The following is a 20,420-nucleotide window of genomic DNA, read 5'->3' as shown; positions in this document are numbered from 1 at the left end:
GTTTCCAAATGGTCTTAAACTATAGCTCCATGTAGACTGCAGTAGTTTAATCTTGACCTGACAAAGGATGTAACATGATGTAGTAGTATATAAGTCCACATCCCAGTAATGATTAGTGTAGACCAAAAATTCAGAAATGCTAGGTTGGCTACTATGGACATCTCTGGAAATTTTGAAAAAGGACGAGTGTCATAACTTTTTGCATAATTAGCTTTCAGACTGATGAATGTTTCCATTCCCCAAATAACCCATCTCTTAATAATAATAGTAATTAATAATTAATTTTTAAAAAGCCAAAGTATCTTTTGCATGGAGTGGACTTTTCTTCTCCTCTGCAGGTAAATTATTTTAGGGGACTTTTTGCCACATGAAGAGAAATTCTCTCTCTGCTTATTAATTCTACTACCTTCCCACAAAGTCAGGCTGCCAGGGTACCACACGTCCAGAAATTTTGTCAACTTAGTTACACCTTGGTGTCATTTACCTATTACTTTGGCATGAATCTACTTCCTGGAGGTCAAAGCAGGAGAAAGGGAGTCAGGATACTTGGGTTCTATTTCTGACTTTTGGAGCATATCTACATTACCAATTGCACTGATTTAATTAAATCAGTTTCTAAATCTATTTAGTTAAATCTGAACAACCCCTTACATCGGTTTCAGAATGACTGATATTGAAATTTAATTAGTCTCAGTGGATATAAGGCAGTCAAAGGTCTTTCTACGCACAAAAGTTAACTAGACCAGTACAACCCCCTAGTGGATTATATCAGTATAAAGGATGTTTATATCAGTATTGCTATTCCTGTAGGGGAAAGGAAATAAATTATTATGGTATAAGGCACCTTTATAACTGTTTCAGGTTTAAAAAAAAAAAAAAAGCTCACCCTTCATCACTTCCACTAAAATAGATCTACTGGTACAAAAACTGGGGGTGGAGCAGGCTGCAAACTCAGGGGAGTTGCACCAATTTAATTAAATCAATTTAGAAATGAATTTAGTTGCATTAGTGCAATTTCAGTGTGTAGACATGGCCTCTAACTGACTCACCGTGTGTGACTTTGGGCTAGTCAATTAATCTCTCTGTGTTACTATTTTCTGTATGTAAAATGGGAATAATAAATACCTCACTTTGCAAAGCATCTGAGATCTTCAGATGGAAGGCCCTATGTAAGTGTAAAGTACAATTATTCATATTTTTATTCTTCCAGCAGTAACGCACACAAGAGGTAAACAACAAAGCACCAAGAGAACCTTTGGAAATGTTACATTTTATAACAAGCCATGTGAAGAGGCTTAAGTTACTTTCCTCAAAGCAAGTTATTGACTGTGAAACCAGCTGTTCAATGCATGAGTCAGCAGCACCAGCAGGAGAGTCAAAGCCTGTTAACAGCACCTTTCTTAGTTCCCCTCATTTACAATTTTCATAATGCCAGTAGAAGTCCCTTAGGTACTTGGCAAACAGCACTACTGATACAACCGGTTGGGGGAAGGGGGATATCATTTTGCATAGCACTCTCTCTGAAGATGGGAGGGAAGCCATTTTTCATTATCACAGGTACTAATCTCAGCGGGTTTGCCTCATTATCTGAAGAGAATGTCCTTGCTCGTTGTCTGAGAGTGGGATCAGATGGGCCAACATGAAAACCAACAGTCTAAAGAGATACCCATGTTGTCATTCTGGGAGGGTGGCAATAATCTGATATCCCCCACTGCCACCGTCATCAGAGTGTGTCCTCGAGCCTTCTGCTTGTCTCTGCCATTTGAATTCTCTCCCTTTTTTAAAAGTGAAAGGAAAAGCTCTTTTTTTTTAAAGCTGTTTAAAAGTGCAGTTTTACTTTGAATTGTGACTCTGTAAAAATGGCACGGGAGGGCTCCATGCTTATTATCTCTCAACGATTTCCAAACCAGTTATGCTCAATTGTTCTGCAAAATTCAACCTGCACTCTGAAAGTCAAGCCTGGAATAAACGTCATAAACAAGAATGAAAATTCTGCAGGCCTAAATTATGCCTTCACTGGCACCTGTGCAAGCCAATGTGGGTTTGCACAGATGCAGCTGATTGGAATGTAGTAACCAGTTCAGTCGCTGATGCACAGGAGGGAATAGAATCCAGCTGCTTTGTCTTCGCTGTATTGGCTTTGAAAGGCTAGCAGGCCTAGCAAGTAGTAAAGCTTTATTTTTTCCATTTAAGTAAATAGATAGGACTTTCAATACTCCCATAAAGCAGATCTTCTGGATAAGAGGATGCCAGTATTATGTAGCTGCCTTTTCATAAAAGTTCTACTGTTTTAAATTAATCAGTAGCAGAGTGTATATAGAGTTAGAAGTTGCAAATACATATTTTTAACAAATAGAAATCTATGGTGTAGTCACATCAGGATAAATTTGACCCAGAATATTTAAAATCATCTCTGTGCTTACTTACCCACGAAGACATGAATTCAGGTTGCTGTTTCCCCAACCACAGATGATGCTATCAGGAACACCTAGAATAGTGCAAGTTCTGCAGCTATTTGATCTCTTTTGCGTGGTAGTTACTATATCTCATCAACCATAGTAAGGGTAACACAGGACCCTGAACTCAAAACTTGCCAGGTTAAAACAAAACGAAAAACAGCTGCTCAGTTCCCCTTTAATGCGACATCATTTTTTTGGCTTTCAGGGAATTTTCCTGTTATAGCTCCATCTATTGGCTGGATTCCAGAAGGCATCTTTGTCTCCAGCAGGGAGGACATCTAAGACCGAATTCTTCTCTCACTGAGTTTAATAAATCCCGAGCAATTCCACTGATGTTACACCAGTGTCATTGAGAGCAAATTCAGTTCTGTATCACCTCCCCACAATAGACCAAGATGTCTTCAGGTTTCCACCAAATCCCTGAAATTTGCATATTGCATGGTGACACTGGTGCAGCTTCAAACACGAGCATGAACTGATGGTTTCCCAACCAGGGACTGACTAACTGTGCTCTCACTGCCCCAGACTTTCAGCAGTTGCTTGCCTGACTTCTCTCCTTAAGAAGAGCTCTTTGGAAGCTCAAAAGTTTGTCTCTCTCACCAACAGAAGTTGGTTCAATACAAGATATTAACTCACCCACCTTTTCTCTCTTCTCTCCTTACATTCTTTTCATGTCCTAAACTCCAGTGTTCTGAGTTCACTAGTACGGGAGAGAAACAATTATTACTAAAGATCAAGCACGCATGTTAAAAATGCAAACAGGCAAACCTGCCTCAAGGAATCATACAAATGCGTGAGGAATGTAATATTTATAAAAGTAAGCACAAGCCTGGAATCATTGCTGGGAAGTAAAGCATAATGCTGTCCCATGGCGCTGCAGCAAAGCGCTTCTGTCATAAAGAATACCTCTGCTTGCCTCTAGTGTTTCAGTTAATTACATCGTTATGGGACAGGTAGTTAGCTTTCATAAACACTTGGTATTTTTATAGTATGGCTTTAAAAGTGTCACAGCCTGAGCACAGGAAAGGGAGTCAGGCCCTCCGGAGTTCTCACTTCAGCTCTGACAATGATTCCCTCTGTTGCCTGGGGCATGTCATTTACCTCTCCAGACATGATTGACTTCCACGGGAGCAGTCTTGGACCCTCTGACGCATTTTCTGCACTGGTAAAAAGGGAATAAAATAAATGCCTACTTCATAGGGTTATGACGCAAACCAGCTAGAGCAACTGGAAGAGAAAAAGTGCTCCTATATTATTGTAGGAGCTGGAAAGGGAATAAAAGAAAGAAAGAGATACTGTTACTGTTGATCTGTTTTGGAATAAAACTGAATTATGTTACGATTTTATCAATATTACACTATGCCTTCAAAGATTTAAAATAACTAACTTTCTGACCCCAGGTCCTCTATTGATTTTATAATGATTTCAAATCGAACACATTCAGTTTCCAGTTCAATTTGCTTGCACCCTGTGGAATTCCTATTGGATTCCTATTAGAGACAGGATAAAATAATTCCAAGGAAATCCAGAAAGAGGGTTTTCTGTATGGGCTTTGCCCAGCAAATGGGTATTTAACCTCTGACCAATGACGACAAGTCTCCTTTAGCTCTATTAGACCAACAGCAAGCCACTATAATTAAATAAAAAAACTGTTTAGAGCCTGACTGAAAATGTCCTGGGAATTAAACCATATGGCAAGGGTAGGGAAAAAAGACTTTCCATATGCTAATGATGCTTGATGTCTGAAATAAATTAGATCCATTAGAGTTTATGCTCAATAAAAGAAAGACTTTAAGCACTCCAAAGTTAGTGACTCGAGACCGATTTTGGCTCTGAAATTCAATCTGCCTACTTATTAATTCTTAGTGAGGCTCTGGAGCAGACAGGAGATACAAAATCATAATTCTGTGCTGAATCAGAATTGTAAAGTACCATGGATTTCTTTTCCTTTTTTTTTTTTTTTTTTTTTTTAATTAAACCATTTTTCATGCTTTCCTTTTTTTGGTTCCCTTCATTAATTTAATTTTGTTCCCATTTTTGTTTAATTTCTTTCTTTTTAAGGTTTCATTTATCCTATTTCAACTGAACAGAGAACCCAGAATGAATATGGATTTTCTTGTAAGTTTAATGTTTGATTTTATGTTTCTGGTTACTGATGAGATGCTGTTATTTGGTTCAAGGTTTACTTGTAGCCCCGATACATGTGCATCGGGAAAGAGGGGCCTAATGTACAGCGTGAGTTGCATCCTGCTTGCTTACTGGGAGGGAAGGAGTGGCAGTGTTATAATTGCCAATAGACTCACGTGAGAGAAATAAAGTCGGTGAGTTCATATCTTTTATTGGACCAACTTTTGTGGGTGGAAGAGACAAGGTTTCCAGATACACAGAATTCTTCTTCAGACTTCAAGTCTATTTAGCTTGAAAGCTTGTCTCTTCCACCAACAGACAATGGTCCAACAGAAGATATTACCTCACCCACCTTGTCTCTCTCATATCCTAGGACTGACACGACTACAACAACATTGCAATCGGCTCGTGTGGCATGATGACTGTCGTCATTAATAGATGGATAAAGGAAAGGGGATTAACTGGTGCTTGAAAGCCAGAAATGAAAGGGAGAAGCCTATTCATATCTAAGGAGGAGTAGGAAACTGTCAAATATGAAATTATTATAAATGTTTGGTTAAAAAGAGAGAGAGAATATGGAGGAGATATAGCATCTTCAGGCTGGAACTCAGAATTCTGCTTCCTGAGAACCTGTTGATGGACAAAAGTGGGTTGCATTTTGAACAATGGAGATTTTAAGAATACATAATAGCTAAGAGCAGATAGTTTAATGAGTCCCTTTCAACATCTGCCATATCTCACCTGCAAGGGAGACTGGCTTACACCTTGGGAAAGCAGAGAACAAAAAAATTCTTTCACATGCTCTATATTAAACCAAAATAGTGCACGAGAAAGATTTGATCTGTTTGCAGTTTCTTCGCTCTGTATGCTTCCTCTAACAGTGGAATATTTCGCGACACACACAATACATCAATTTTTGATCATGTATTCAGGCCTTTTGGAAACATATCTGGTAGAAAGTGGTGCTAGGTATTACCCTGGGATTAGCTCCAAAGTTATGGTAGAAACAGATAGCAAAAATCTCATGGTCAGGCCTTGTTCCCAAAGGAGACCTACAGTGAATTTGGCTGCCTTTTGTAAATTATGGTATTCCTCGTTGAATTTTGCTTTCAGTAAATGGTGCTTGCTTCAGCATTTGTCCAAGCGTTTGTCTCTTTCCACTAATGAGATCTCAGCATTTGTTTTGCTCTGTTTTTGCAGGATTTTTGTCTCAAATGGGGTGTAGGGAGAGGTAGGACATGCTCTGGAAAGAAACTAATGACTTGGAATATTACACTTAGAAGAATATTCTAACTCAGTACACACACATTATCAGGACATGTCAGGCGTGTCCACAAAAAGTGGCCTTTTATTTTTAAAGTAAGACATGAAGTAAAAAACCTTTTTGTTATCCAATGTACCACTAAATTAACATTGAATTTTTCACCAGGAATTGCTATGGTGTTATAGCCCCTTTAGCTAAATTTGCTTTATAAGTCTAGTTATAAATGGTTTGTTATGCTGCCTAGTTACTAGATAGATAGCTATATAAAGCATGAGAAAATAGCTAAGAAAAATCTAGGATAATTTTTCCACTGAAAGGGAACAGCCCTGTTATACAGCTTTGGAGGTGGATTTTCAGTTAAGCTATAAAAAAGGTAACAAATGTCTGAAGGAAATGATAGTGATATGGATGTATATTATTGGAAATTCCTGTGACCAGATACCGCTGAACAATGTTTCATCCTTTTGTCCCTCCAGCTGCTCCTGACTCAGATGACGTAGCTCTCTACGTTGGCATTGTGATAGCTGTAATCGTGTGCCTGGCTATTTCAGTGATTGTGGCACTGTTTGTGTACCGGAAGAACCACCGTGACTTTGAGTCAGATATTATAGACTCCTCAGCACTAAATGGCGGATTCCAACCCGTTAACATCAAGGCTGCAAGACAAGGTTAGTTGTCATTTCATTTCACGTAGATCAATTCAGGCAGATGCCGTAAGGAAATGGTCTTCAGGGTTGTATGAATTATATTTGCTAGATGCTAGTTGTCCCTTCATAGAAAAAAGAAAGGTTATGCTCATTTGTTTCTTATAGTCAAGTGCTAAAAACTTACGCTGGGATTTTTCAGACCTACTCTAGAGCATGAAACAGAGGAGTATAAACTTCAGGAGAAAAAGAGTGAGAGAGACACACAGAGACACGAAGAAATAAGGGTTTGTATATAAGTCAGTGACAAATACATCATTGGCTACAACAGAAACAGGATTCACTCTACCATGTCTTAGAATAATACTCTATTAAAGTAATTCCATCACATTATATTTCCCATTTTACTGTCTGATAATCATATTTACTGTGACCTCTCTGACTGCATGGAGAGAGGTGTGAGAGGTATTTACTACTCAGAGATGAAACATTGCTCTGTGTAAACAAGGCGCAAGGTTCAGTGGGTGGAAAACATAATATAATGGTCAAAATGTCTGTCACCAGTTAATAATAGCATAATTATTTGCAGACATCATCGGACAGAAAATGAACACACACAAAGCCAAGACTGGCTCTTGGAAGCTACACATTATTTGGGCTGAAACTTCTGGCTTTTGATGTCATTCTTTGTGTATTAAAGTTACATCAAGAAAAAAGTAAAACCGGCTAGTAGAGTTGTAAAAATGGAACATTAGCAGGAGCAGCACTTCCTTTGCCAAGGATTTGTTTAAAGCTAAGCTGCAGAAGGCACTGTACAACATACCACTGGTGACAATCCTGCATTGGCTGTGGGTGACGAGGAAGATGACCCCATCGGTCTTTTCTATCTCTTCTTTCTATCATTCTGTCTTTGGACTAGTTGAATAAATAGGTTAATGATTCTCATACTTAGCATTTATGGAAGGACCATTAATTAATACAACTGGTTTTGTCATAGTGAGTCTTTTGTACTAAGGCCTGGCGTGTCATATTTGAAGTCAGAGTGCAGACTGGAAAAGAATACATGTTAAAAATCCTTGGAGTAGGGTTGCACTTCAGGTTTGTGCAGCAATTAGATTCTGTAGCTATAGGGCCTATGTAAACCCCTGGAGATGTGTGGATGGATACAAAAGGAGAAGAATGTCAGTCCGTTAGGGCTTTGCTCATCATTCCCTTCAGTATGAAGACACGAATAGAATGGAACCACTAAATCTTCACGCAGAAGGAAGTCCTCAGCGATGGGGATACAGCCGTGGGTAACACTGTGTTGTTTTTTCTCATTTCTAACACAGATCTCCTGGCAGTGCCACCAGACCTCACATCTGCTGCAGCCATGTACAGAGGTCCTGTCTACGCCTTGCATGATGTCTCTGATAAAATCCCAATGACCAACTCTCCAATCCTTGATCCACTGCCCAACCTGAAGATCAAGGTCTATAGTACCTCGAGTGCAGTCACTCCCCAGGACGACCTGTCTGACTTCTCATCCAAGTTATCCCCACAGGTAACTCAGTCTCTGCTGGAAAACGAGACCCTGAATGTGAAGAACCAGAGTCTTGCTCGGCAAACAGACCCATCATGCACTGCTTTTGGCACCTTCAACTCCCTTGGGGGTCACCTGATTATTCCCAGTTCAGGTAAGTACTGCACATATCAGCTTCAGAGGTACCGAGTGAGATTTCAAAAGTGGTGGTGGTTTGGTGGTTTTAAGCAATACCTTCTATCTGTTCTTTTCGGCAGAAAAAACAAGGTCGCTGCTTGGAATCTGCCTTTTCTGTGTTTAGCTCAAACAGCATTTTTTTTTCCATTCAGGTTTAACTCAGCTATTTCACATATCCTTTCCCAAAAGTCCTGGTCTTCTTTAACAACAAATCAGAAGACTGTGACCACTTCCTTCCTTAGACCTCGGAACTTCCCTGTGTGAAGTGGGATTCAGCATCCTTGACCTTTTCCTTTCATATAGATCCGCCCAAAAATCCAAACAACCCAACTTCAAGACAGAAAGACTCACTTTTGTTATCGTACATAAAAAGGACAAATTAATTAGAAAACAAATCAGTTGTTCCAGTTCCAGTGTACTGCAGACCGTGCAATGCTGAATCAAGACAGCAGAATACTAATTTTCTGCAGGTGATTGAATAGTTTGCCTAACAGAGATTACATGGCAAAGGAAACCAGGACATTAAGTGTGTCTTTTTCATATTTCTTTCTTAGAAGGTTTTCAGGAACAGCACAAGTTAGTAAAGGGGGAAAAAAAACTAAGTTATGTTTACAACTTGGAAAACGGCTACGCTGTTATTTAGCTGGATAGCAGGACTCCAGTTAACCAAAATTTTCAGTTAATCCAGCTTCAGTGTGATGGGCTATTAAGAGAAGTGGGCTGGGGTGGATATTCAAATCTGGTAGAATACCAAATTTTCACCACATTCAGGGCCAGCTTCTTAAGTTCTCAGCACCTGCAACCAGGACCAGATTTAAAAGAAACAAACAAAAAACACAACTGCATTCCTATTTAGATACCAAATGAAATGGTTAGATTTCCAAAACCCCTTAGCCTCTGGTGATCCCTATTCTTCTTACTGGATGCTGAATGCTTTTGAAAATTGAATGTGTTTCATTTAGGGGCCTAAATGGGTGCTGAGCTGTTCTGGAGAAAAACAAAATCTGGCCTGATTGTGGTTTGCTGAGCTCTGCTCAAAATCTAGTCTATAGTGCTATAGACCTGAAGTTCAGGCTCTTCTAGTTTAGAGGCCAATTTGTTCTCAGGTTACTTTACACTGTGCTTTCCACATGTGCTCCTAAGTCTGTTAGACATATATAATTTAATTCACATATTAATTTCAGTTTGTAGGTGAAGAAGTACATATCTATTGCTAGGGGCACTTTAAAAATAATTAAAACAAACAGGAACAAATATATCCATCAGCTCTAACCCAATACGGTGGGCTTCCAGTAATATTTACCTACCAATTAACAGTCAAAAGTCCCTATAATCCCTCCCTGCACATCTGAGGAAATACATGGGTGAGGCAGCATGCCCAGAAGCTTAATGTACCTGGGCTGTGACAGACCCAGAGGGAAACAAGTTCCGAAGTCAAAAGGCATTCATGAAGAACAGCCTGCCAGCTGTACCTTCCCTTTTAAAACAATGGGGAGGGACTCCAGCTCAAACACATCCACTGGTCACAAGAGTGGATGTACTGCATAGAGAGAGAGGTGGTTTCATGTAGCCAGGCCCCAAACTATTCATATATTGATTAGGACTGTCCGGTAAATCATTTTGTAAGGCCATTTCCTCTCTCTCTTTCTCTCTCTCACTCTCACTCTGACACTCACTCTCACACTAATATCCTTGTGAATATTCTGTTAATAGGTTTGCTTCAGCTGTCCAGTTATAATTTTATGCAGGAGAAACTAAAATCCCTACCATAGATTACTGATCGCTCCAGTTCAGCAATGGCAGCTGGTCCAGAATTGCCCGGCTGCGTGGACTACTGAGTACTTGTGCCTCGTGGTAAAAAGAACTGTCCATTTTCTGGGGAGCCAGTCACTACATCTGTGAAACTGCCATCACGAAGGCACAATGCACTGCAATCAAACACATCACTAATTGCCACTAACTTGTGTTCAGTGCAGGGCAGACTTGACCGGCCAAGACTGGGTATTGGAATCTGGACCACTCTTTATGAATGGGCATATAAGGGATGTCAAGTATCCCCATTTTGTCCTAACTATTGAGTAATTAGAAGTTAAGTACCTCTAAACACTGGATGCTGACCACATGACCAGCTCCTCTCAGAAAGAAATGGCTCTTGTTGTTTCCTGGGCCAGTACTCTGTTGTTTTGGGGTTTTGTTGTTTTTTGTTAAAAAAGAAATGCCTGGGAAGAGATGTTCCATTGCAGCTGTTTGAAATTTTAGACAGAATTGTTGGTTTTCCCCCCATTTTACAAAGTAGGCAACAAAGTAGCCATCTGTTTGTTCCTTAAATAAAACAAAGGGGGAGGGGAAATATCCAGTTCTCCACTCCAGTAATTCAAAACAGACACATGGGAGGAACCGGTAACCAATCAAGTGACAGATACAGAAGCCAGGGCGACAGTAAATATTACCTTATTTCTTCGGGGTTGATTGGGAATCTGGTATGTAGGGCATCATCAAATCTCCTGTCAGTCTTCGTCAGAGACCTGGTTGCCTCTCTTTCTCCACTTCCTTTTATTTGTGTCTCTTCTGTTTTACAGGCGTAAGTTTGCTGATCCCTGCCGGGGCTGTTCCCCCGGGAAGAGTCTATGAAATGTATTTGACAGTTCACAGGAAGGAGAACATGAGGTAAAAGACTCTACTTGCAGTTAATTTGCTTGAGTACTAATTATGGAGAACAGGACTGAGAAAATATACTAACTACAATCTCTGATCAGCAGATATTTATGCAAAGCCAATTGTGTTGAGGCTGCTTATTGGTTTTAAAGCAGACACAGGTCAGAGCTGAGGATAACCCGGCCACAGAGCCAGCTCTGATATTTGCTTTTTATAGGTTCTGTAAAAAGCTTTCAAGTTTAGGGGAGGCAGAATCCAAGTTAGAAGTGAGAATAATGAATAGCAAGAATTAAGTGCAGCAGGAAGAGAGTGTGGTAACCTTCTGCAAAGGGCCTTTGCACAGTTGAATAGAGGAGGGAAAAGGGCTGCATGCTCCATGCTGCCCTGGGGACCACAAATCCCAGTGGAGGAAGCAGTGGTTGGGAAAGGATAAGAGGGTACATTGGGTTATCCATAGGGATGCTATAGCCTGTGCATTGCCTCCTGTGCCCACCAGAGAGCACCGTTTTGAGGCATGGCTTGGGTCACTGCAACTCCATGCTACCCACTATTCAGAGCTGAGGCTACATATCACAATTAGCACAGGCTTGCCAACCTTGTGTGCCTGTGCAACTGTCCAGGTTCAAGCTACTTCGTCAGCATATCACCTCTCTAGAATTCCCTGCCACTTTCCCAGCCAAATGGGAGGCACTTTCCAGCTGAGCTTCATACACCCCTCACCAGGCCCATGCCTTCCTCTTCAGAAGACCGACTCTAAAGAGGGCCAGCACTGGAAGAAATTCCTTCCCTCCGTGGCTCCCAGCTTGTTTGCAGTCTTGACACAAGCCTCTGAAACCAGATGTGAAGCTGAGGGGAGGACATGCTAAGTGTTAAGCCAGGATTAGGATGCAGCCCTCTGATAGCCTGTTCAAATGATTAATTATTATCATCACCATCAAATTTCTACCAAGCTATCATTTTATGAAATAAGAGCCCATTTTAATACAGGAAAATGAAAAGTACTTGCTAGTTAACTCACTAAAATATGATTCAGAATGCGGACAGAGTCTGAGGTCAGGTAAAATTTTCAGAAACGCCTTAGTAATTAAAGACTAAACCCCATTTTCAAAAGGGAGTTAAGCACTTTGGAACCTAAGGGAGAGACTTTCAAAGGCCCAGATGGTATTTAGGCACATACAATTTTGTGCCTAAGTGTTGTTTGTGACTTTGAAGCGCTCCCCTTAAGTCTTGTGAAAGACAATGAGACTTAGGTTTATAAGTGCCCAAGTCACCTAGGGATAGATTTACAAAGGTGTTTAGGTGTCAAAAGATGCAGGTAGGTACCTAGTGGGATTTTCAAAAGCACCTAAGCAAGTGCAGTGTACCTTCATAGTCACTTTTTTTCAATCCCACTGGGCTCCTCTCAGCATCTTTAAGGTGCCTAAATAGCTTTGTAAATGAGGCTCCTGGGCATTTTTGAAAGTTTTACCCATAATACCTAAAACAATGAGGAGTCCTTGTGGCACCTTAGAGACTAACAAATTTATTTGGACATAAGCTTTCATGGACTAAAACCCACTTCATCAGATGCATGGAATGGAAAATACAGTAGCAGGTATATATACACAGTACATGAAAAGATGGGAGTTGCCTTACCAAGTGGGGGGTCAGTGCTAACAAGACAATTCAATTAACAGTAGCATACCAAGAGAGGAAAAATCACCTTTGTAGTGGTAATGAGGGTGGCACATTTCAAACAGTTGACAAGAAGGTGTGAGTAACAGTAGGGGGAAATGAGTATGGGGAAATTAGTTTTTGTAATGACCATCCACTCCCATTTTTTATTCAGGCCTAATTTGATGGTGTCCAGTTTGCAAATGAATTCCAGGTCTGCAATTTCACATTGGAGTCTGTTTCTGAAGTTTTTTTGTTGAAGAATTGCCACTTTTAAGTCTGTTATTGAGTGACCAGGGAGACTGAAGTGTTCTCCTACTGGTTTTTGAACGTTATAATTCCTGATGTCAGATTTGTGTTCATTTATTCTTTTGCGTAGAGACTGTCCAGTTTGGCCAATGTACATGGCAGAGTGGCCTTGCTGGTACATATCACATTGGGAGATGTGTAGGTGAACGAGCTCCTGATAGTGTGGCTGATGTGGTTATGTCCTGTGATGGTGTCCCTTGAATAGATATGTGGACAGAGTTGGCACCGGGTTTTGTTGCAGGGTTTGGTTCCTGGGTTAGTGTTTTTGTCGTGTGGTGTGTAGTTGCTGGTGAGTATTTGCTTCAGGTTGTGGGGCTGTCTGGAAGCGAGGACTGGCCTGTCTGATACTGACTAACCGAGCTACCACTCTGAAACCTGTCACCATAATACCTAGTGGTTCTAACAGAGGGCTGAGAGTGAGAACTTCCAGTTTGATATTCTCCTCTCTTCACCTAACCTTCTCTGTGACCTAGGACAAGTTACTTAGGGCTAGATTATTACCTTTGGCACACATTCAGAGCCTGGGGTGAGACATAGGCTATATCACCCCAGGAAGAGTGATTCAACATTGTCATTCTGAGACACACTGCTGAATCTCAATACCTTGCTTGCTCCCAGGGAATAGCAATTTTCGGCTGCCCTCTACCATTAGCAAAATATTATCTAACCCTGCACTGGCTCAACTACTCCAGCCAATGAGTAGGGAATGGAGCCAAGGCTCTACCTGTTCCCCCCCCTTCCTGCCCAAGGGAGAAAATGTAGTCCTGCTTCCTCCTAGACACCCAGACACAGGGGCTAGGTAACTGGCATCCTGATATACAAAAGTGCTCCTTACTCCTTACTTCCCGGCATGTGGTCCATGTCACAGTCTGGCCCTTAATGTTGGCAGAAAGGAGGCCTAAAAGGGCAAGGTATTACTAGCAGCAATTTGAGCAAACCTGCTGAAGAGAAAGGAGAAATCCTATTCGTTAGGCTGGAATAACGTGCACAAAGACTAAATGACAAATGCAGAACTAAGTAATCATTACACAGTGTTATGCCTCTTTCTCCTCCTTATAGCTAAATCCATTTTTTGGCTCAGCCCTTTGATAGCTTTTGTTATGCACTTAGCCACAGCTGTTTATACACCGAACAATACTGAGCACTGTTCTCTGGCTTGCTAGTCTTTTGAACCATGTGAAACATAATCTGTTTAAAGAAAAATTAAATAAAAAAGACCTTCATGCTTACATTATTCATGCCCTCTGTTTTGAAAATGGCTAATTACAAAAATGGCCTCGTCTATATTCACATGCCATATTGATTTTTTTCCATGTTACTTTGGGCTATATTTTTAAAAAGACTAGCAACCTGTACTGAAAAAGTGTCCATCTCTTGAAGAGGGAAACTCTAGCTAACCCAAGGAGACTTTCCTGTGGCTTTATTTGAATGGTGCAGCTGAGATAGTGTCCTACATTAAATTTCTCTGCCCTTCTCCACTGTTTCACTTCCTTCTGGAAGGCAGAGTGTGTGCAAATGAGTCACCCAGAAATTACTCCTGCTAGTTCTTCTTCAGACATGGAAGGAATCATTGCCTCTTCTCCCATTCAGTGATGGGCACCCAACGTAGCAGGCCAATCCTTGTTTTGACTTTCCTTTAGAGGCCATAAAATCCACTCTACATGAGTCATGATAGCAGTTGCACTGCAGGTGGTACTGTGCATAAAATCATCTTGGAGAGGGCATGTTTAAAGTAGTGCTACCTGAGAAGCAGAATAAATGTGTGTGTATGAAGGCATAAATGGAAGGAGGAGGTCTTGCAGTTGCAGGAAAGATTTTGTGCGCGAGGAGAACATGAGGTCAAATATGCCATGGAGGAAGCAGAGCACATCATACATATATGGAGGTGCCAGTTGACGCTAGGGGGACTTGGCATAGGCTCATTTCACCGGGTGATCAGACATGGTAAAGAGTATGCAGAGCATAATGAGATTGTTCAGTCCCAATCCGCTACTACCTTACTTTCTCCAGCGGGGAGGATGGCCAGTCAGCCACTTGCAACTTCTTCCCAGATTCCTATACTGCAGAAAAGCCTTCTGAGGCCCACTTCCTCCTATGCAGTATGTCACCTCAGGCTGCTGCTAACTGAGATGCCTAATATGGGGACCATTAAGTGATAGTGGATTGAAGGGTTAATGTCTAGCTATTCCACCTGGAAGCAGGCGGGGCACACCCTGACTGTTTCCTAGGAGCAATGCACACATTGCTCTATCCAAGGACAAGGGCTAGATATGAACCCTGAGAACTTGATTGTTTGGACAGCAACTGTGGGAGGTTTCTTTAGCCTGGGCTCAAGGCCTGAGAACCAGGATTGTAGTAGATAAAGGATGGTAACTAAGCATATGAATCAACGTCATACATTCCTTTGTGTAGCAGTGTGTAATGCTTAGGGGGAGAAATATAATAAAAGGAGAAGGTGGAAGGCAGGGGGGGCAGAACAGCCCATCTCCGCTGACCAGCCTGTTTGCTTGCATAAAGCTGTGTTCTGTCTCATCACTGAACCGCAACAGTGGATAATTCAGATGTGTATTTGACTTAGATTTTTCCCAGCACCTCTTTAGAACTCCATGCTCTTCACACTTTCTAAAAGCAACAGTGTGTACTATATTTAACATGAGCTACTTAGGCCTAGATTTTTAAAGGTATTTATGCTCTCAGTGTTGAAACTCCTAATTAATTTAGGAGCTTAAATCTCATTTTCAAAAGGGATTTACGCATGCAGAAGCCAAAATCCCATTGACAGATGATGGCATTTAAACTCTTAAGTGCCTAAATCACTTTTGAAAATGAGATTTAGACCCCTAAATCAGTTAGGCCTTGCAATGCTGAACACAGCAACACCTAAATACTTTTAAAAATCTGGGCCTTATTGCATTATCTGTAACCATTCCTAGAGCACTTAAAACTGCCCCAGACTCCATCAATCACTTCCCCAGACATATTATACTACATATTATAACACCATAGTCACCCAGGTTCCAACCCATCAACCTGTCCCCTCCTCAAACACCCAGGAACAGCAATGTGGTGAATGTAATGAGCAGCACATAGATGCAGCAAGCTAGCTTGCACTGCTAAAGAAACCCAGAAGAGAATAATACATAAAGGACTAGTTTCAGACATTCACTTTTTAAGGTGAAGCGTGGGCTTGAGTTTGGAAAATAAACCCTTGGAAATCCTGAGGAGTTTAACTTTGTGTGTGTACCCTCCATAGATATTTTCAGCAAACTGATCAAAATAACTTATGGGAAATGTATTGTGCCTAGCCTGAAAAATCCTTTAGAGCGTTTCCAGCTGATGACATTTGAAAGTCCAAATATAAAACTGGAACATGGGATTTATAATGGAAACTTTGAGCCAGACCCTGCTCTCAGATATATGAATGTAACTGGGAATGGAATTTGGTCCTCTTAGACTTACCCTAAGTAGCATAGCGAGAGTAGCACAGAGATTGGGGACATATCTGCAGCCCCCTGAGATTTAGTTCACACTTGTTTCAGAAAAATATGAAGCAATTCTAATAGCTCAAGCTAAATCAGGAAATCTGTTCTTCCTCAAAGTCCTGCAAATCCCTTCCCTCTCTTTCCTCCCATGCTCTTCTAAACTCTTCCCCGCTAGATCTATTTTGCAGGAGCCCTCTAGTAACTAGAATTTGACAGAGTTCCCTCCACAACCTAATAACGCTGTTCTTTCCGATGACTGAAAGGACTGGGTGTCGGAGCACTGTGAGGCTTTTCTTTCATTTCATCCCCATTAAAGTGTGTGAGATCAGGAGGATCTCTGTGAAAATTTTACCTTTCCTGCAGTGAAGTGGGGCTCTAATGGTTCATAATAATTGCTGGTGCCCCTTCAAGGCAGTCACAGGACAGTTGTTTTCTGTAAATGTGTTAAGGTAGGGACAGGCAAGAGTGGTTTTCTCTATTTACTGCTTTCTAGCAGGATGTTTTTCTATATGATTTACTCCTATTGCTTTGAACAGGGTGGGCTGCCAGCTGGATCCCACTTGGCAATAACAGAGCTGAGTGAAGCTTTCGTGTTGACCTTGAACCCAATTGAACTAAGCCAGAGTTGAATGTTCACTATGTTTGTGAACTGGTTGTGGTAGGGATGAGGATGTTTGCATAGTGGGGAAATGCGCAGAAAAATCCACAGGAATGTTCTCCAAACAGGCGTCCCTCCTCCTGGCCAACAGCCACCCTCTTCCCACATGTCATCAGACTCTCTGCACACCATTGCTGTCTTCAGGAGTGTGCTCACTGTCCTCTTTCCCTCTTTGCTGCCTCCTGGGGCTAAGTGGCCTTCTCCCTTGGCCTATGGAAGTGCCACATCCTCATTGTGACCTTCAGAGGAATTTCAACCAGGGTCCGTCCTACGTAATGTGTCTCTTTTGTTGGGGAGGGTCAGAAAATATCCTAATTGAATTCCATGGAGCAGCAAGTCAGGGAAATGCTCTTGTACTTCAGTGGCTGTGCACTAAGAGGTAGAAGTTTGTAGTTTCTCCTAACAAGGTTGCTAGTCAACTCTCAGGTCTTACCTAGCAATCATGTGCTAAAAAATGAAGACCGATTGCCTGTGGGTTCTAGGGAATCCATGCGGGTTCCATTGCTATCTGCTCTGGCAGCTTAGTGCAAAGTTGCTGGAGTGGGAAGTGGAGGGTTTTCCTATCCTGTTCCCTTGAGTATGAGAGGGAATGATTCTGTCTGGACTCCCCACCCGAGGACCGTTCGGATGAAATGCAGTGACAGTGCCTGATGGAACATGGGGAACACCACTCCATGTGAACGTTTCCAGAAGGGTTCGCTGGGCTTGGGAGGCAGGAGGCGGAGGAAGAGACAATCTTGTTCCTCCCTCCTCTTGGAGGCAAAAGTAGATGAGTTTCTTGGATATGTATGTTTTACAGCCTGGAAAGTTTGGGGGATTGTTTCTTTTGGGCCAGAGCTGGCACTAGGAATAAGAAGACGAAGCAATTTTTTAGGGCCCTGAGCAGCACAAGGGGCTCCCCTATTCACTTTTTTAGTATGTGTTGGAGGGGTGGAATATTGGGGCCCCCAAAAGGTCAGCACTGGGGTTGTTTGTCAAACTCAAACCTTCCAACAAACCTTAATCCCTCATGCACCAAAGTACAGGCTTCTGTTGAGCACGTTATTGCATAATTAGCCATTAAGGGGGCTTTATGTCTTCTTCTGAAACATCTGGAACCAGTCATTGCTGGAAACAGGCTTTTGTTCTTGATGGACCATTGATTTGATCGTGTATGGCAGTTCATGTGTTCTTACGTGAACCAAACCCTGTAGGCTTTGCACAGCTTTAGGAAGAATCTTATTAAACATGGCACCGTGAAGGCCATCAGGATTTTGTTCCTGCACCAGGCACTCTAGTTTAATATGTACAGCAGGAGACACTGCAGAGATGCAAATGAGGCTGCATTTCACAATACCAGGGAAAGTGCCCTGTGCTCTTCAGCACAGCTGCACAAAAGTCCCAATTTTGCTTTCTGGGTACAGAATAATAACAGATATTTATACAGCACCTTTCATTCCAAAGCACTTCATAGCTGTGTAGAATCAGCACCAGTAAAATGCAGCTACTGCAGCTGTTGGGGAGAAGAAGTACTGGCCATTGGCTCTGCAGGGAAGACCCATATGAAAAGTACCACTGGAAATCTAACAACCGTAAAAGGCAGACAGGACCTGAATTCTGAACGACACACCCAAGAGACCCACTTAAACTGAAACTTGTGTGGATTTCAATGTATCTACCTCAGAAGAACAAAGAGGGGCTGCGACAGCTCTGCCATGATTTGAACCCATGACTCTGGGTAGCAGAGGTATTTCAAACCTTGGGTTGAGACAATTAAGCCTCCTCCAGAAACCGATAACGGTGGAATTACTGATTAATTTGCTCCAGGGTGTAAGTTTGCCATTTTCACCAGTAAACTCTTAATCTGAGTGGCCAAAAAAAAAAAAAATCTGCTAAAACCCTCTGCCCCATTCCCCTCCATCCCATTCTCCCCAACTATCCTAGACAAAATTAATCATCTAGTTTCAGCAGTTTGCCCATTAATGTCAATGAAACATTCAAAACAAAAGCCAAAATGCTCCAACAGCCATCGAAGGGGACAGAAACTTCATTTCTTCTTTCCTCCATAGATAGAACCAGGCAGAAGAACCCTGGGATCAATCCAGGACACTAGGTTTTAACTTAAAAGGGAGAGAGACAGCAAAAACATGGACCAGCAGTAAAGAGAAAATAAAATGTCCCTCTCTCCAAACTTCCCATTAACCTGACTAGAAGGGTGACCATCTGTTGCTATGAGTTATTTATTCCTCTCTCCCCACTCCGTCCTCTGCTTCCTATTTTGTTGTGGGTTTTTTTGAGAACAGCTATGGTTACCGGTAAAATCCACAGTTAAGCACTGCTGACAGCAATGCGTGCCTGTTGAAAAGGGGAGATTTCTCTAAGAGTGCTCCCATCTGCAGCCTGAATGAAGACAACAATGGCCAGAAGGTCATAACTACCTTAATGGAAGTGATATGTTTTATTACAGTGGGACCTACTTGAATGAATAACTCCATTAAAGGTAGCTGGTTGTGAAAAGTCTGTATATTATGAATAAATGGGGAATTTTAATAGCAGATTGTTCTTAACTAGCAAATGTAGGAGGGAAAAGTGTCTGGTAATGTTTTAAGAACTTTCAGTTGTTGTATACTTTTCACCGGTAAACAATGAGCTGAATTCTGCTCTCATTTACACCAGCGTAAACCAGGAGGGGCTCCTCTGACTTCAGTGGAGTTACTTCAGATTTATACTGATGTAGCTAAGGCCCCAGTCCTGCCAAGCACATAAACAGATGACTAATCCCATTGATTTCAGTAGGACTGCTCTCATGCTTAATGTTAAGTATATGCTTGTGGGCTTTGTTGAATCAAGGCCTGCAAGAAAGATCTGACCCATTATTTGTAAAGATGTTGGTAGGTTTTCTCCCTTCATGAAAATAATCCCCCTTTCCTCCATCAAACCTAAATCCAGCACTTGAAAGGGGTCTTCTGTGACTCATAGGAACACAGGAATTGCCATACTGGATCAGACCCAAGGTCCATCCAGTCCAGGATCATGTCTCTAACATTGTCAAGTACCAGTTGCTTCAGAGGAAGAATGAATAATCCCTAAAATGGACAATTACAGAATAACCTGCCCACAGGGAAGATTTTTTCCCTAATCCCCATCAATTAGTGGTGGAAACAGAAGGGTTTATATTTCGATTATTTTTATCCTAGCTAATGCAACTGTGTCTGTTCTCATTAACCATATTTATGTCTACTCCTTTGTTTGGATGGAAATTAGAGACAATTAGAGATGAACAAAATCTGTTGGGCCATTTTCATCCATCCCTGTGGCAATTGCAGGATGTTTTCTCTATGTTGTGTAGTCCATTGGGTTGTCCAGACTAATTTTAAATGACTCATTTTTCAAAGTTTCAGCTAGTTGGTTTGGGAAACTTTTGTTCAATCCAGTAGATTTCAGTGTCCCTTTTATGCAGTAACCTAGATGCAGTCTCACTAGAGCTGTGT

The 20,420-nt window shown here is 41.5% G+C and overlaps 1 protein-coding gene across 20 annotated transcripts in view; it reads left to right on the top strand.

Annotated features, from left to right (window-relative positions):
* Positions 1-20,420, top strand: part of UNC5C (unc-5 netrin receptor C) — a 398,261-nt gene that overhangs the window by 295,655 nt on the left and 82,186 nt on the right. For 18 of the 20 annotated variants that reach the window (XR_013635678.1, XR_013635677.1, XR_013635666.1 and 15 more), the window contains 4 exons: positions 4,521-4,577; positions 6,327-6,518; positions 7,826-8,170; positions 10,773-10,860. Coding sequence is in view for 4 of the 20 variants with exons in the window: in XM_078852440.1 (XP_078708566.1) it covers positions 4,521-4,577; positions 6,327-6,518; positions 7,826-8,170; positions 10,773-10,860 (682 nt within the window). In the remaining 16 variants the exon portion in view is untranslated. Of the gene's footprint in view, positions 1-1,210; positions 1,229-4,520; positions 4,578-6,326; positions 6,519-7,825; positions 8,171-10,772; positions 10,861-20,420 lie in introns of all 20 variants that reach the window. The other 2 variants (XM_078852438.1, XM_078852439.1) reach the window with 2 other exon arrangements.

The sequence above is a fragment of the Lepidochelys kempii genome, chromosome 4 (assembly GCF_965140285.1).
Source record: "Lepidochelys kempii isolate rLepKem1 chromosome 4, rLepKem1.hap1, whole genome shotgun sequence".
In the NCBI taxonomy this organism is placed as follows: Eukaryota; Metazoa; Chordata; order Testudines; family Cheloniidae; genus Lepidochelys; species Lepidochelys kempii.
This window is presented reverse-complemented; position numbering and strand designations above follow the sequence as displayed.